We start from the raw sequence: 16,732 nt of genomic DNA on the forward strand, positions 1-16,732 counted from the left end.
TAGGAATACCTGGCTTGTGTGGGTGTGTGCTCTGTTGTGTTCGGCCCCATGGATTGTGGCCTGCCAGGCTCCTCTTTCCACAAAAGTTTCCAGTCAAGAATATTGGCGCAGGTTGCCATTTCCTACTCCAGGGGATCTTCTTGACCCAGAGATTGAAGAATCTCTTGTGTCTCCTGCATTGGCAGGCAGATTCTTTACCACTAGCACCACCTGGGAAGCCCAATACCCGGCTTGGGTGCAGTTGAAAAGGGATAAATATGTGAAGGGCTTAGCATAGCACCTGGCGTATACTAAGTGTTTAGGATATATTAGCTCGAATTGTTCTCATTGGTGAGATTTCTCCCTAAGCAAGTCAGTGTTGGAAGAGCTGTTAAGGTGATCTAGCACCAAATGTACGACATATAAAATATTTTATTACAAAAAGCTCAGTTGCACGGCATTTTAGAAGGAACAGAACATCTCAGATGGCTTTCCTTTTTTTTTTTTTTTTTGCCAATACATAGGAGAGACTAGTAAAAGCCTACCAATTGAGACTAGGATCTTACACATCCTCAGGTCTTGAGACCTCAAAACAACCGATGGCATCAGGGGCTCTGAGAACCCCACCTGGGTCTCACCCCCATGTAATCATCCAGCCTCTTCTTTAGCTTAATTCATGATATGGGCATGTCCTTTCTGTAAAGCCAGTCATCTTTCCTACCGACAGTGCGGGACTCTAAGGAGAAAGTGAAGACATAACTTATTTTCTTTGGGAAACAAACAGTCCTAGTGGAAGCAAAACAAAACCATGATCTAAGCCAGTTGCTACATATCCTTTCCTAATCAGAAGGAGGAGTATTGTCCCCAGCAATTCAACGTCAAGGAAGGACAAAGGGGAAGATGCCGGCACTGCTTCCCTGGATGGGGTCACAGCTTCACAAGATCTGAGGCAGCAGCTCTTTCCGATGCACCTGCGACTGGAGGTCCCGGGGACCCAGAGTCACTCCCCAGTCCTAGAAAGCCCTCAGCTCCTGGCCCCATCCAAATAGCTAAGTACACACCTGGCCCCTCCGCTTCTCAACTGTGGCTGAAGTGGCTTCATTCGGGGTCTGTTGGTGCAGAGGACGAGAAACAGGAGGGAATCTGCCCGGGAGGGGCCATCAGTCGGGGGGCCGGGCATCAGGGGCCTTCTTCTGGACCTCATCGTACTGTGGGGGGGGTGTCAAAGGCTCGATGGAGGGAGGAGGCACGTTTTTGTCTGGCAGGTTGATCCTAAAGTCTTTGAGGTGAAGCTTTTCGGATTTTATCCTTCTCACTTTCAGTGGCTTCAGGCGTTTGGACAACTTGGAGTTCTGCCTGTCAGGGGGATTCCCTGGGCTGGTCTCCACGTCGGCCCTGGTTGTGGTGGGGCTCGTCTCATCCAGCCCCGTCAAGGACTCGTAGGAAGGGAGAGAGATGCTCATCCGGGGGTTCTGGTCCACGTCCCTCGCTTCTGCGTAGTTTGTGTTCATCACTTCCTCGTAGCTGGGGACGTAGTACCGTGAGGAGGCCTCCTCCTCCTCTTCCTGGCTGCAAGACAGCAACACACACATGGGACGGTTACCACGTGCTCAAGTCACTTACGATCACAAAGAGACGGATCCCAGACCACACATTGCCACTGGGACCCCGGATACCAGCCTTGTTAACAACAGGTGTATCCAAGGAGGAATAAGAGCTATCACTTCACCTGTTGGCTACAAGCCAGACACTGTGCTGCTGCTGCTGCTGCTGCTGAGTCGCTTCAGTCGTGTCCGACTCTGTGCGACCCCATAGACGGCAGCCCACTGGGCTCCCCTGTCCCTGGGATTCTCCAGGCAAGAACACTGGAGTGGGTTGTCATTTCCTTCTCCAGACACTGTTCTAAGTACGTATAAACTAATGTCATCTTCCTAAAGACACTATGAGTTAGGTACTATCGGGTTAGCCAGAAAGTTTGTTTGGGTTTTTCCATTGGACAATATGGAAAACCCAAATGAATTTTTTGGCCAGACCAATATTGGTATACCCATTTTATGGATGGGAAATTACAGAATAATTTGAGATACATGTAAATTCTATATTCCAGATATTCTTTCTCCACCCAGGAACAACCATTTTGCTTCAAATTGGCACCTATTTCATGTATGTTTATGTTGTCTATGGTCAAAGGACGTCCATCTGGGCATCAGAATAGCCCACCTGGCATGCTGTTACATATGAGGCTAAAAGGCAGGGGATGTTAACAGTTTTCATTTTATGGATGGGAAAACAGACACATTGAGGTCAAGTGACTTGGTCATACCTTTAATGATAGGTGACTAGTTTTCCTTCTTTGTTCTTTTTTGTATTTCCCAAGTTTTCTAGAATATGCCTGACTATCTTTCACTTTCAGAAAATTTGTTTAATTTTTCCAAAATAAAAACAATTCCCATCCCACTAGAAAGATAAGACATTCTTACTGAAAATTCAAACACTACAGAAAAATTTAATAAAGAATATAAAAATACTTAGATTGCAGGGAGAAATATCAACAACCTCAGATATGCAGATGATACCTAATGGCAGAAAGTGAAGAGGAACTAAAGAGCCTCTTGATGAGGGTGAAAAAGGAGAGTGAAAAAGCTGGCTTAAAACTCAACATTCAAAAAACTAAGATCATAGTATCCGGTCCTATCACTTCATGGCAAATATACGGAGAAAAAGTAGAAACAGTGACAGATTTTATTTTCTTGGACTCCAAAATCACTGCGGATGGTGACTGCAGCCACAAAATTAAAAGACACTTGCTCCTTGAAAGAAAAGCTATGACAAACATAGACAGCATATTAAGAAGCAGAGACATCACTTTGCCAACAAAGGTCCATATAGTCAAAGCTATGATCTTTCCAGTAGTCATGTATGATGTGAGAGTTGGACCACAAAGAAGGCTGAGCACTGAAGAACTGATGCTTTTGAGTTGTGGTATTGGAGAAGACTCTTGAGAGTCCCTTGGACTGCAAAGAAATCAAACCAGTCAATCCTATAGGAAATCAGTCCTGAATATTCATTGGAAAGACTGATGTTGAAACTGAAGCTTCAATACTTTGGTCACCTGATGGGAAGAGCCGACTCATTGGAAAAGACCCTGATGCTGAGAAAGATTGAAGGCAGGAGGAGAAGGGGGCAACAGAGGATGAGATGGTTGGTGGCATTACTGACTCAATGGACTTGAGAATGAGCAAGTTCTGGAAGATAGTGAAGGACAGGGAAGCCTAGTGTGCTTCAGTCCACGGGATTGCAAAGGGTTGGATACAATTTAGCGGCTGAACAATAACAACATTCTGCTATACACCTTTCTAGATCCTTCTCTAGTCCCATAGCCACAACGTCTGATGTGATGAAGACCTTAACATGCTGTGTTATAGACCTCCTTTTCTCAGAGATACAGATTCACATTAGCAAATATAGATTGGCAGTGGCTGCAGAGAATTCTACTGAATGGGCATGTTACAATTTAGCTCAACTGATGGATATTTAGTAGTCACATCTGTCTATGCTATTTTCAGCAATGCTCTGATAAATCTATGAGTACAGACCCCTTTGCACTTGTGTGACTGTGTCCCAAAGATAAGCTCTTAGGAAGATAATTGATAGGTGCACACATCTTTAAAACAGCCAGTTACAGTGAACTCCCCTTCAGTAAGGTTATGTCAATCAGCCCCTCATTAGCAACCCACTTCCTCACAAATCTCTAATCCGGAGGACAGTCTATGTTGGCCAGTAGATAGGTAAAGAATTACAGTGCCTTTTGTTGGTTGTTTGTATTTCCTGACTAATGAGACTGAACAACTATCATTTGAATGTCTATGAAATGCTTGTTTGTGTTCTTGGTCCATTTTCCAACTGTGTGTTCTTTAACATTCATTTGTAAGGGATCTTTAAAAAAAATTTTTTTTTATTGTAATAAAAGTCACATAATATAAAGCATACTATTTTAACCATATTTTAACTGTATATTTCAGTGGTACTAGCACATTCACCGGAGAAGGCGATGGCAACCCACTCCAGTACTCGTGCCTGGAAAATCCCATGGATGGAGGAGCCTGGTGGGCTGCAGTGCTTGGGGTTGCAAAGAGTCGGACACTACTGAGCTACTTCACTTTCACTTTTCACTTTCATGTACTGAGGAAGGAAATGGCAACCCACTCTAGTGTTCTTGCCTGGAGAATCCCAGGGACAGGGGAGCCTGGTGGGCTGCCGTCTATGGGGTCGCAAAGAGTTGGACATGATGAAGCGACACAGCAGCATCAGCACATTCACAGTGTTGTGCATGTCTCACCATCATCCAATTCCCAAATTTTTCACCTCTCTAAACTGAAACTCTGCCCATTAAACACTAAGTCTCCATTCCCCATCCCTACCCCTACCTCCCACCTCCCCAGCCTCTGGGCTCTGGCATCTATCAATGTACTTTCTAACTCTACGAATGTGAGGTACTATTCTAGGTGCCTTGTATAAGTGGAATCAAACAGTATTCGCATCTGCTGTATATTGGAATGCATTTTTAAGGTTAACTTAATATCTATCCTACAAACAGACTGCCTAGTCAAGGCTATGGTTTTTCCTGTGGTCATGTATGGATGTGAGAGTTGGACTGTGAAGAAGGCTGAGTGCCGAAGAATTGATGCGTTTGAACTGTGGTGTTGGAGAAGACTCTTGAGAGTCCCTTGGACTGCAAGGAGATCCAACCAGTCCATTCTGAAGGATATCAGCCCTGGGATTTCTTTGGAAGGAATGATGCTAAAGCTGAAACTCCAGTACTTTGGCCACCTCATGCAAAGAGTTGACTCATTGGAAAAGACTCTGATGCTGGGAGGGATTGGGGGCAGGAGAAGGGGACGACAGAGGATGAGATGGCTGGATGGCATCACTGACTAGATGGATGTGAGTCTAAGTGAACGCCAGGAGTTGGTGATGGACAAGGAGGCCTGGCGTGCTGTGAATCATGGGGTCGCAAAGAGTCGGACACGAATGAGTGACTGAACTGAACTGAACAAACGGACTGTACCTTCTTTCCCCCACCCCACCCCATGCTATACAGTAGGTTCTCATCAGTTATCTGTTTTATACACAATAGTGCTCTTTTTATACTTGGGGTATCAACTTTTATCTTATGCCCCCAATTTAGCACTTGCTTTTTAAATGTAGCATTTTTGGTCAAATAGAACCTTGCTTCCCAACCTTTCATCTCAAAGCATAAACATCCAGGACACTGGGGTAAATGGACAAGCTTGCAGGGGGCAGGCTCCAGCCACCCCAGGTGCCATGCAGATTCCCTGGGGGGGGGGGTGTCAAAATCTTGACACAACTGTGATCATTCATTCAAACTGTATTATTTGGGAAACTCTGGGATCAAAAGATAAAGTCATTTGTAAAACGATAAACTTTCACAGAAGCGGTCATGGGAGACAGCCCCTTAGATTAAAATGTTCTCACCATTGCTGAGTCCTGAGCCTGTGGCTATGCATGTGCGTGTGCATGTCCATCCCCCGTCCGGGTCCGGTCAGCCATCCTCACCTGTCCTCCTCGTGGGTGTGCGGTTCGACCCCCTGGTGCTGGATGTGTGCCAGCTCCTCGCCCTGCCTCTGCTTCCTCTTGTCCCGGATGCTCAGGCAGATGGAGAGCAGGAGCAGCATCACGCCGGCCCCGACCAGCACGTAGGCCACAGAGAAGGTCTTGCTCTTAAGGATGCCGCTTCCTACCTCCGTCTTGTTCCCCTGAGCAGCCGGCTTTTCCGCAGTGCTGAACCCAGGGACCAGGTTCCACATGGCCATGATGATCCCAAGGACCAGCATCCCCAGGCCGATGGCGGTCAGCGCATAGTGCGAGCCGTTGGCTTTGGACTGGGCCATCATGCCAGCAGGAGCGGGGCAAGGTCCGGGTTCAAAGAGAGAAAATAAATAAATAAAAAGCAGCAGCTGCAACAAAACGCCCTGAATGAAAGCCCTAGGGCCACACTAAAAAAACGGCAGCTGGACTCTCGAGGGATGATTGCAAGCCAACATGAGGCATCCTGTGTGGACGGCTGCGTCCGGGAGGTCTGTGAGGAAAGCAGAGAGGAAAGAGCAAAGTCACTTCTGATTCAAGGCGCTCCGCTGAATGCGGTGGCTGTACTCCTCACTAGGGGCGGGGTGGGGGGGGTGTTGGGGGGGTAGGGGGAGGCAGGACTGAGTCACGGCCCGGGCTGGGCTCGCCTCTGATGCATTCCAGACGTCTTACGTGCCCCTGCTCCTTCTGTGATCTGCCTCCCCCATCTGAGAAGGAGAAGCCAGACCTTTCCCTGCAGGAGGCCAGAAAGGTCAGAGCTGCAGGTCATCCAGATATTTTCTGGGATTTAGTGAAGTGCAGTACAATCTCACCCTCTCACCAGCTACGGCGAGTGGACCATGGCTTGCCTGAGCCATGTCAATATTGCCTGGCTGACCGGCATCAGTCGTGATGTGACCCAGTCGAAGGGGCCTACTGTGATGTGTTCCACCCTCAGTGGCTTCCCATTGTCTGCAGCACAAAATCCAGGCTCCTTGGAATCCTGCTCGTGGCGGGCTCAACCTGACCCTGCCTCTCCCACTCATCTTGCACCTCGCCCCCCTTCGCAAACTCCCTCCAGCGTTTCTGCCTTCCTCTGATCAACCCTGCTCAGCTGCCCTTCTGTGTCTCCCACAAGCCCCCAGGATCTTCTGTGGGAAATCTCTTTCTTTCTGTGACCACATCTTTTTCACTCTGCTCCTGGAACATAGCAGCACCCTTCCTCCCCCAATGCCTGCTGAGTCAAATGAATGAAATAGCCAGATGAAGCTGTCCTGCAAGGCATGCTTCTTTTCAGCCACATGGAGTTTTACCTTTTTTTTTTTTTTCCTCTCTTTTAAAGGGTGCTTTTCCATTTATTTTTGGCTGGCACGGCATGTGTGGCATGCGGGATCTTAGTTCCCCAACCAAGGAATGGAATCTGTGTCCCCTGTATGAGGAGCAGGGAGCCTTAACCACTGCACTGCCAGGGAAATTCCGAGTTTTGCTTTTCTTAAAGGGGCAGAAACCTGCACATCCATCATCTTAGCTGTTGTGCCCAGCTGGATGAAAAATCCTCTCTTGTGAAGCAGCTCCGAGACCTTGCGCTCATGGGATCAATCAGCTGGGAGTCCGTAACAATTTGCTGGCTGGGAGAGGGAGCCTGATAGGCCAGTGACTTGAAGGTTTGAGATTAGAACACTTTCAGGGGGCTGGAGGACCAGCGAGTGAGGCTCCTGGCTAATTACTCCTCAATACATTATCCCTGCCACAGCAATCTTTGCAGAACAGTAAAACTTTACAGCTGTTTAGATGGGCAAGGCCATATTTGCCATTCCACATTCTTTCCGCTCCTTGCAAAAAGACGGCTAACCAGGCCACGTGAAATCTGATGCTGCCGAGATATTTTCTCATCAAGCACTGGGCTCCATCTGAAACTGGCCACTTTGTTCAAAAATACTCTACAAATAATTGGGATAACATCCTCTATCGGCTTGAAGTCCATTCCTTCTTTTTTTTTCTCTCACTCAAAAAATATTTCACATGTACCTGCTAAGCAGTGTTCAATGCTAGAGAAATACTGATGAACAAATTAAGGATTAGTGAGGAGGTTTCAGGCCAGCAGGAGAACAGTCCACAGGGAATAACAATAATGTAGGGAGAGAGAGAGAGGAAAAATAAGGCATAATCTGTTTTTAGGACATATATTAAGTTAATCTTAAGAAGGCATTCCAATTACATTGGGTGCTAAGTTGTTTCCGTGTCCGACACTTTGGGACCCTATGGACTGTAGCCCACCAGGCTCCTCTGTCCATGGGATTCTCCAGACAAGAATACTAGAGTGCGTTGCCATGCCCTCCTCCAGGGGATCAAACCCACATCTCTTACATCTCTCCATTGGCAGGCAGATTCTTTACCACTAGCGCCACCTGACTCCACTTATATACTGCTGCTAAGTCACTTCAGTCGTGTCCGACTCTGTGCGACCCATAGACAGCAGCCCACCAGGCTCCCCTGTCCCTGGGATTCTCCAGACAAGAACACTGGAGTGGGTTGCCATTTCCTTCTCCAACGGGTGAAAGTGAAAAGTGAAAGCGAAGTCACTCAGTCATGTCGGACTCTTCGCAACCCCATGGACTGCAGCCCACCAGGCTCCCCCATCCATGGGACTTTCCAGGCAAGAGTACTGGAGTGGGTTGCCATTGCCTTCTCCCCACTTACATAAGGTACCTACAAAAGTCAAATTTATAGAGTCAGAAAGTACATTGGTAGATGCCAGGGGCCAAGGGGTGGAGGTGGGGAGGGGGAATGGGGACTTAGTGTTTAATGGGGACAGGGTTTCAGTTTCGGAAGATGAAGGATTCCGGAGATGGATGATGGTGATGATGGTGAGAGCTGCACAGCAATGTGACTGTGCTTAGTGCCACTGAACTGCACAGTTAAATATGGTTACAATAGCATGCTTTATGTGATTTTTATCACATCAAAAAATATTAAAAAGGGCTTCCCTGGTGGCTCAGTGGCCAAGAATCCGCCTGCCAATGCTGGAGACACGGGTTCAAGCCCTGATCCAGGAAGATCCCACATGTCACGGGGCAGCTAAGCCTGTGGGCCACAAGTCCTGAGCCTGTGCTCTGGAGCCCGGGAGCCACAACTACTGAGCCCATGTGCCCGAGAGCCTGGCTCTGCAACAAGAGAAGCTACCACAGTGAGAAGCATTAACTAGAGAAGCCCCCTCTCGCTGCAACTCAAGTCCCCACAGCAACAAAGACCCACAAAATAAAACCAATGAAGACCCACAGCCAAAAATAAAGTAATAAAATTTTTAAAAATTAAAAAAATAATGAGAAGAAAGTATAGGAACTATGGCACTAGGCAGCCGGGGGTCCTAACTCAGGCTAGAGGGCATATGGAGAATCTTGTGAGAGAGAAGCCCCACTGCACGTATTAGGGTCTGTCTCCTGAATGTGCTATACTATATGGGTGGGCACAAGTGCGTACATACATGCACACACATGCCCGTGTGCTGGTGTATGACCATGCATGTGTGTACACGCAGAACACTGAACAAGAATCCTGTTGGAGACACTTGCAGTGAGTCCAGCTGCTAATCGCCTACTGTATACACAAGGCGGTGTGGTTCTCACATCACTCATGGCCAGCGAAGGGAAGGCTGAGGGGTTTTGCAGCCCTAGTAATGCCTCGGTTCTGCCAAATGGATTGGAGACAAAGGTCAGAATTGGGGGGCTCAGTGGTAGAGAGATGCAGCCTGAGCCTTGTGCTGGAAGCAGGAGAGAAGAAACTATTTACTGAGCACCTGCTCAGGCCTGGACAGCCAGGCCTCTTACCAGGGAGGCTGACAACCTGTTTATTAAAGCAGTGATGTGGCCACGTTACCCTAACTGGCTCCTTGTTCTCATTCATTCTCAATTCAAGTTTTGCCTTATGCTGTCACATGAGTAAAACAGGCCCCTGATGAGGGACATGGGCAGAGATGAAAAAGCTCAGAATGAACACATTTTTGGCCTGTTGTCAATGACTGAAAACAGGCACTAATACTCAGTGTGGGTGAGGGTGTTGGGATGGGCGATTTCATACAGTTTTTCTGGGTGGCAAGTTTTGGCATTTAGGGATCAAAAGTTTCAAAAATGTTTATACCCTCAGGCTCTGTCATTCCGACTTCTAAGAATTATGTACAGGGCAAGGATATTCATCATAACTTGATAGCAGTGGGAAACCAGAAACTACTTAAACACCCAGTAGTCTGGATCTGGTTAAATAAAATATGCACTTACTGAATTATGGTCTCAAAGCAGCTAATGATACATTTTAAAATCAAATTAGAGTATGTTCAGTGTGATCCTAATTTTATAAAGCTCTATATGTGGGCATGTATTAGTCATATAAATATACAGGGGAAAAGGCTGAATGATTTTACTTACGTTAAAATAAAGAGGAAATATATTTTCATATATGTAAACATATATGTAAAATCCCAGATGAGAGACACATTCCAAACTTGTGCCAAAGATTGTTTCTGGGGATGAAGGGGGCCTAGGAAGTGTAACTTTTACTGTTTCTGTATTTTTTTAGAGACAAAAGGCCTACATACTCTATTTCTGTAGTTAGAATTTTTTTACAGTTAGAATGTGTTGTCTTAAGGCAACACAGCTTGGTGGTTAAGTGTGAGCTGTGGAACCAGGCTGCCTGGGCTCTCTGCACCTTCCCAGCTGAGTGACCTTGGACAAATGACTTAATCTCTCTGTGCCTCAGTTTCCACAACTGTTAAGATGCAGATAAAAGCTCTCTAGGACTCAACCTCATAGGAAAGTTATGATAAGTCAACAAGTAAATGTACATAAAGTACTCAGAACAGTATGTGACCAGCACACAGTGAGTTCCTACAGGAAGGTTTGTTATTTAATATTACTTAAAGCCTGCATTCTCCATGGGGTGCGCTCACCCCACAAGGGGGGAAAATTGGCCTTTGGGGATGGTGTAAAATAATCTTAGTTGTTACAAAAGTCTGCGGTCCTCCATGTGGCCTATCTGGTATTAAAGTTTTATGGAGTGGCGGGGTGGGGAGCACTACAAAAGGAACATCTAAAAAGAAAGAATGATAGTGGGGAATAAAAGCCTGGGAGAGACACCACTGAATGTGTTATATTAAATTTCAAAACACTCAAATGATACAAGCCACAGTGTTTATAGTTATTTTCTCTGGGTGTTGGGATCAGAATGTTTTTTCTTTTCTTTTTCTTCTTGGGAGGAAAACACAGAAATGTGTTGTTTTTCAAATAAGAAAACAAAATGAAGGCATTTGTTTTTTGGGTTTGCAGCAGGGTTTTGTATCCAACGGTAGCTTCAGATCGTTTGCTGGTTCCTCCCACCCTCTGGAAACCAGGACCTCGAAGGTTCACTGAGGGGCGTGGAGACCCAGCTCCCCAACGTGCAGCTGGTGGCTATTTATCTTGTTTCTGGCTTGTTGACCCACGTTATATTTAGCATGGTGTTCTTTCCCTTTCAAAAATAATGGAAAGAAGCTAATTTTGTGCTTAGAGGATTTGGGCCACATAGTTTCCAAGATGTCCTTAAAACAGAGCAGCCTTGGTAAGCAGCCTGGGGTCCCAGCTGGCCCAGACTCACCTCGGGACCCAGGAATTGGATCCGTCACAGCTCAGGTTCGAGGCAGCCCTAAGAGATGAGCGAATGATCCTGTATTTAGGTTTTCAAGACAGCTGTGAGCCAGTTAAGAGAGGCACCTACCTGTGGTTAGCTGGGGAGGCAGTTGACAACTCTTCATGCTAAAATCTTGTGTTAAGGACCCACCTGTAAAAAAACAGAAAAGCAGCTTTTTAAGTACGCTGTGAGCATGTCAAGCTGAGGTACTCATGGGGGAGGCACTGTTTTCTTTGCTCTGGGGGAGAAGGCACACGCGAGAAAAGTTGTATCAAAAGAAGCCAAGACTCTGAAACAAAGAGTGGGGCTGCAAAAGGATGATGATATGGCAGTCACACTGATGAAATCTTTCCATGGTTTTCTCTGTCTTATACAAGTGCTCTGGAGAGTAAAAGGAGAAACACTCCCCAGGTCACTTTATGGGGAATGTGCAAACTTGACCCCAAAAGCAACAAGGCAGGAATGGAAAATGACAGGTCAAGCTGATCTGCCAGTGTGGAAACAAAAATCCTAAACAAAATATCAGCAAATGGAATCCAACCACAGTTTTCAGAAAGGTTTATCCCAATAATGCATAGTTGATTCAACATTAGAAAATCGAATAACGTCATGTCCCAGGAGAAAAGATAAACCCTGACAGTAGCTGAGTATGCAGTTATGGTCCAGTGGAGTACGATGCAGCAGAGAAAGGAATAAACCACAGGTCCGTGGTGCATGGACCATTCTGACAACGTGTGAGGTTGAACAGGAAAGCAAATTGCAGAAGAACACACGCAGCATGGTTCTGTTTATATGTAGTTCAAAACCAGGCAATGCATTGCTTTATCTCTGTAATTATTAGGAAGAAAGGCAAAATTATGAATTAAAATTGAGGACAACTGGTATCTCCCCGGAGGAGTGAGAAATGGTGTCGAGGAGGAATAGTGAAGGGTGCCTGGGTGTTCATTAAATTATTCATTAAACATCACATATATATACACCTGTATATACTCTTTTGATTGGCTGGGATATTTTACAGTAGGAGATTCTAAGAGCTGGTTCCTTTCCATTATTCTTAGCATAAAATTCAAACTCCTTTGCTGTGGCCTTCAAATCCCACCAGATTGGACTGGGCTCTTGCCTCTCTCATATCTTATCTCTTGACTCACCAACCCTCAGGGGGCTTCCTGTCTGTTTCTAGTCACATTAAGCACATCCTGCTGCAAGGCCTTTGCACTTACTGTTCCCGATACCTGAAACTCTTCCACCTGTCTTTTTTTTTTTTTTTCCTGGATTTGAACATGATTTTTTTTTCTGGATTTGAGCATGATGTATTAATTTTTCTAGTTTTCCTTTTATAAACTTCCTCCCCCACCCCTTTTAAAAAAATATCTTAAAATTTTTTTTATTACAAGATATTTGTTTTATAATATTGTGCTGCTTTCTGCCATATATCAACATGAATCAGCCACAGGTATACATATGTTTTCTCCCTCTTGAGCCTCCCTCCCATCTACCTGTCTTTTTTGTTTATCCACTTCCTTACCGCTTCTGTCTCTTAGCTCAAATGCCACCTCCTCAGCGAGGATTTCCTTGATCACACTATAATATCCTCTTCCTTACCCAGCTACTCTCAAGCCCCATGCTTTGGTCCTTATGACATTCCTTCCTATGGATGGATGATGTTATCTCAGTCTACAACAGCCTTGCTTTGCTTTCCTATTGCCTCGTCTCCCCACTGGAGTGTAAACGCCTTGACAGAAAAGTCCCATTCGCCTTGTTCATTTCTGTATCCCAGCACTCAGCACCTCGTGTCAAGACTATAACAGGTGCTTAATCACTACTGTAGAATGAATGAATGACTACCTAGCAAGTTAAGAAGTTTAACTGATGTCCTGTATCCATTAGGGAAAATGCCTAGTCCAAGGTTGGCACCGAGGGGGACAGGATTAGATAGAGCTAATTTTCAGGATATCCAAGTCTTGTGTCCTTATGCAAATGATTTCCCAACAACATGGGAAAGTCACCCAGGTTAAATGTGACTTCCATTCTGACCCAAGACGGTAACTCGGTCAGTATTTCCTGGTGGGGTTTGAGGTTTCAGCTGGTCCCTGGTCTTCCTAGCAGGTAGGTGAGCACCCTGAGCCTTGCTCCTCCAACCTGGGCATCTGCTGTCTTTATTCCCACACACATCCTTGGCCAACTAACTACAGCCAGATCAAGGGATTTCCCTGGAGAGTCGAGGGGAAGAGAGGACTGAGCCCCACCATGGCTCTGACATCTGAGTGCTCACCTGGCTGAGACCCGAGTTGCGGAGAGGGGTGGATACTTATCACTAGTCCACACTTAGAATCTCTTTCTATACAGACGCGGGCTTCCCTGGTGGCTCAGCTGGTAAAGAATCTGCCTGCAATGTGGGAGACCTGAGTTTGATCCCTGGTTTGGGAAGATCCCCTGGAGAAGGAAAAGGCTACCCACTCCAGTATTCTGGCCTGGAGAATTCCATGGACTGTATAGTTCATGGGATTGCAAAGAGCTGGACATGACTGAGCGACTTTCACTTTCACTTTTCAGTATATAGACAAAGAGACAGTATGCGGTGGTGGTGTAGTTGCTAAGTCGTGTCTGACTCTTGTGAGCCCATGGATCTGCCAGACTCCTGCATCCATGAGATCTTCCTAGGCAAGAATACTGGAGCGGGCTGCCATTTCCTTCTCCAGGGAATCTTCCTGACCTAGGGATTGAACCCGGGTCTCCTGATTGCAAGAGGTCTGCTGCATTCTTTACCAGCTGAGCCCCCAGGAAAGCCCCAGAGACAGGATAAAGGTAACAATTTTAATAAAATCGAACAACAGAAAACAGCACTGCTCTGGCTGAAACAGCACAGTGTCCCAAGTGTTGATGGGCAAGCCTTCCCTTGCCCCTCTCCCGCTGAATCCCAGCAATTCTCTGGCCCCGGAAGGCACAGTTCCAGAAGTGTCCAGCCTGCCTGGCTGGCTTTAGGGGGAGGAGATCTCAGCAGTCGGAGGTGTCTGGCAGCATAACCAGCCCCTGTGACAAAGAGGCTCCTTGACCATTCTCCCTGCGCCCCAACCTCTCTCTGCCAAGCTGCATAATTGGGAAAGGGATCCCCGGCTCCATTTGCAGGGACCAGGCTGTGCTACATTTCCGTCACAAAGGAAGAATTCAGTGAGGCCCTTTCTGCCAAGTTTCAGCTCACAATCACTTTTGTCACTGAGCTCCAGTCCCCTGCTGTGGGGAGGGGCGGGGGCTGGAAGAAAGGCTCTGAGCAACCTCTGCCGCTGCCCCTGTCCCTCCTGGGAGTTTCTCTCCTAAGGTCAAAGAGTGTCAGGTTCCTGTTCTTTTAGGACAGGTTCTTGTAGACTGTGTACTCAGGAAAAGATGAAGAGCCCTGTGCAAACGAGTCGTAAAGGCAGAGGAGAGGGGAGGGCCGCCTGAGCCAGAGAGAGCTGACAGGATAACACAAAAGAAAGGGTATTGAGTGGATTCAGAGACAGAATAAGGATAATAATAGCAACGGTTCAAGAAGGAGACAGGTACCCTTTCTAAAGGCATCCAAGCCTCAGAGGTGCCCTTCAAAGAGGATTAGCCCCAGTACCTCTGAGTCTCAGAGAGGTTAAGCATTTTGCCCTGGGTCACACAGCTGTAAGCTGCAGAGTCAAGATGCACAATGGAATCTGACTCTGAAGCCCACTTCTTTCCCCTTGTATCATATCAGTTCCCACAAGGCCTAGTCCTTGTGGGCCACTCCCGGCGAGGGGGGGAGGGGGTGCACATGGGCTAGAAATGGGCAATGTACAGTTGACCCCTGGAGATACTTCATCACCAAAGCGTCAGGGGTAACAGGTGTGCATTTCTTTTGAACTGGCTTTTTAAAGAATCTAGCCCCAACAACTCATGGGTCCCTACTGTGTGCCGGGGGCTTTGGAGGATGCACAGATGGGTGAGACTACTTTCACAGTCCAGCAGAAAGACAGGTTACTCTTCTTAGAAGGGAAGTCAGCACCAGGTGAGAGGGAACGTGTGTTGAATGCCGACTCTGTGCCAGGCCCTCTGTTGAGATCTTTCCATGCCCAATCATTTAATAGTTATTAGTTCCATTTAGGACAGTGAAGTTCAGAGAGGGAATATAACTGGTCAGATGCCATACAGCTAGTACAAGGCAGAAGTAGGTTCTGTCTGACTCTAAAGCCCATGCTTTTCATCATTACCCAGCACTGCTAAAACAGGGCGTATCCAAAGAGCCTATAGAAAGAGTGACCAATTCACTTTGAAGGGGGCTGGAAGGAGGAGGATAAAGCAGCAGCTCTGCAGGGCCTGGAGGCATCTGTAAACTTCACTGGGGCAAAGTCTGGGGACAGGAGGAGATAAAGTGTCCTGTGGGAAGGGCTGAGTCTGGAAAACTGCACAGAGATGGGGGAGGAGATGGGCTTTCCTGGTGGCTCAGACGGTAAAGAATCTGCCTGCAAGGCAGGAGACCGGAGTTCGATCCCTGGGTCAGGAAGATCCCCTAGGGAAGAGAAAGGCTACTCACTCCCATATTCTTGCCTGGAGAATCCCATGGAGGAGGAGCTTGGCAGGCTACAGTCCATGAGGTCACAAAGAGTTGGACATGAATGAGCAACTAAGCACACATATATATGGGAGCAGATATATATATAAAGAGGAGCAGACACCTCCCAGGATTCACCACTTCTTGAAGAGAAAAGAGGCAGCTTCCCCCCCTCCCACCACCACATAAGACATCAGTGATTTTTATAAGGTCTGATGTCCTCAGTCTTGTTGCTAATCCACTAAGTGTTGGTGAAATTAAGGACGGAAATTAAGGAAGACTAACTTATTCTGAAGACTCCAGGAGCCATAAACAGAAGGAGCAAGTTAACAAACCGGGTGTATCTTTTCTTTGGGACCTTGACTCGTCAAGAAACTAAGTTTTTATCTAAGTTTCTCAAGAAACATAGAAAAACTAAGCAGGCAGCTGGAATGTGACCCTACTTACAGGGCTGGCACCAGGACCTGATCTCCAGGGCTCCCGCCACACTCAATATTTCTTGGGAAATGTGACATCTCTGTGTGTTTCCCTGCCAGGATGGAGTCTGAGAGCTCTTGTCACCATCAAAGTGAGCCTGACTCTTTCTCCAGGCTCTGGGAATGAGCCAACAACGGCCTCCTGCTCTGGCAAGCGGGGCTGAACACAGGCACTGACCACCCTACCTGGCCTCCCCAACTTCAGCCCCAGCTCACTATCAGCAACTAGGAAATATCTGCGGCTGCTTCCTGGACACGACTGCATGCCAGGCTCACACTAAGCGCTCTGCACAAGTGAGCTCATTTATCCTGCCCCACGACCAGATGAGGTGGTCCCCACCTTTGTCCACATTATCACTGAATACACTGAGGCACAGAGAGGTTGAGAAACTTGTCCCAGGTCTCACAGTTTAGAGTTGGTGGCCCTGAGCCCAGCTGCTTGTTCAGGTCTTCCTCATCTGTGGGGTGATGGAAAAGCAGC

The 16,732-nt window shown here is 46.9% G+C and overlaps 1 protein-coding gene across 1 annotated transcript in view; it reads right to left on the reverse strand.

The window, feature by feature from the left end:
- The window catches only part of TMEM51 (transmembrane protein 51), a 56,019-nt gene continuing 39,680 nt past the window's right edge, over positions 394-16,732 (reverse strand). The window contains exons 2-4 of the mRNA XM_018060596.1: positions 11,311-11,373; positions 5,557-6,079; positions 394-1,548 (exon numbers count right to left, since the gene is read on the reverse strand). Coding sequence (XP_017916085.1) covers positions 1,140-1,548; positions 5,557-5,894 — 747 coding nt within the window. The 5' untranslated portion in view covers positions 5,895-6,079; positions 11,311-11,373 and the 3' untranslated portion in view covers positions 394-1,139. The remainder of the gene's footprint in view (positions 1,549-5,556; positions 6,080-11,310; positions 11,374-16,732) is intronic.

Source organism: Capra hircus, chromosome 16 (assembly GCF_001704415.2).
Source record: "Capra hircus breed San Clemente chromosome 16, ASM170441v1, whole genome shotgun sequence".
Taxonomy (NCBI): Eukaryota; Metazoa; Chordata; class Mammalia; order Artiodactyla; family Bovidae; genus Capra; species Capra hircus.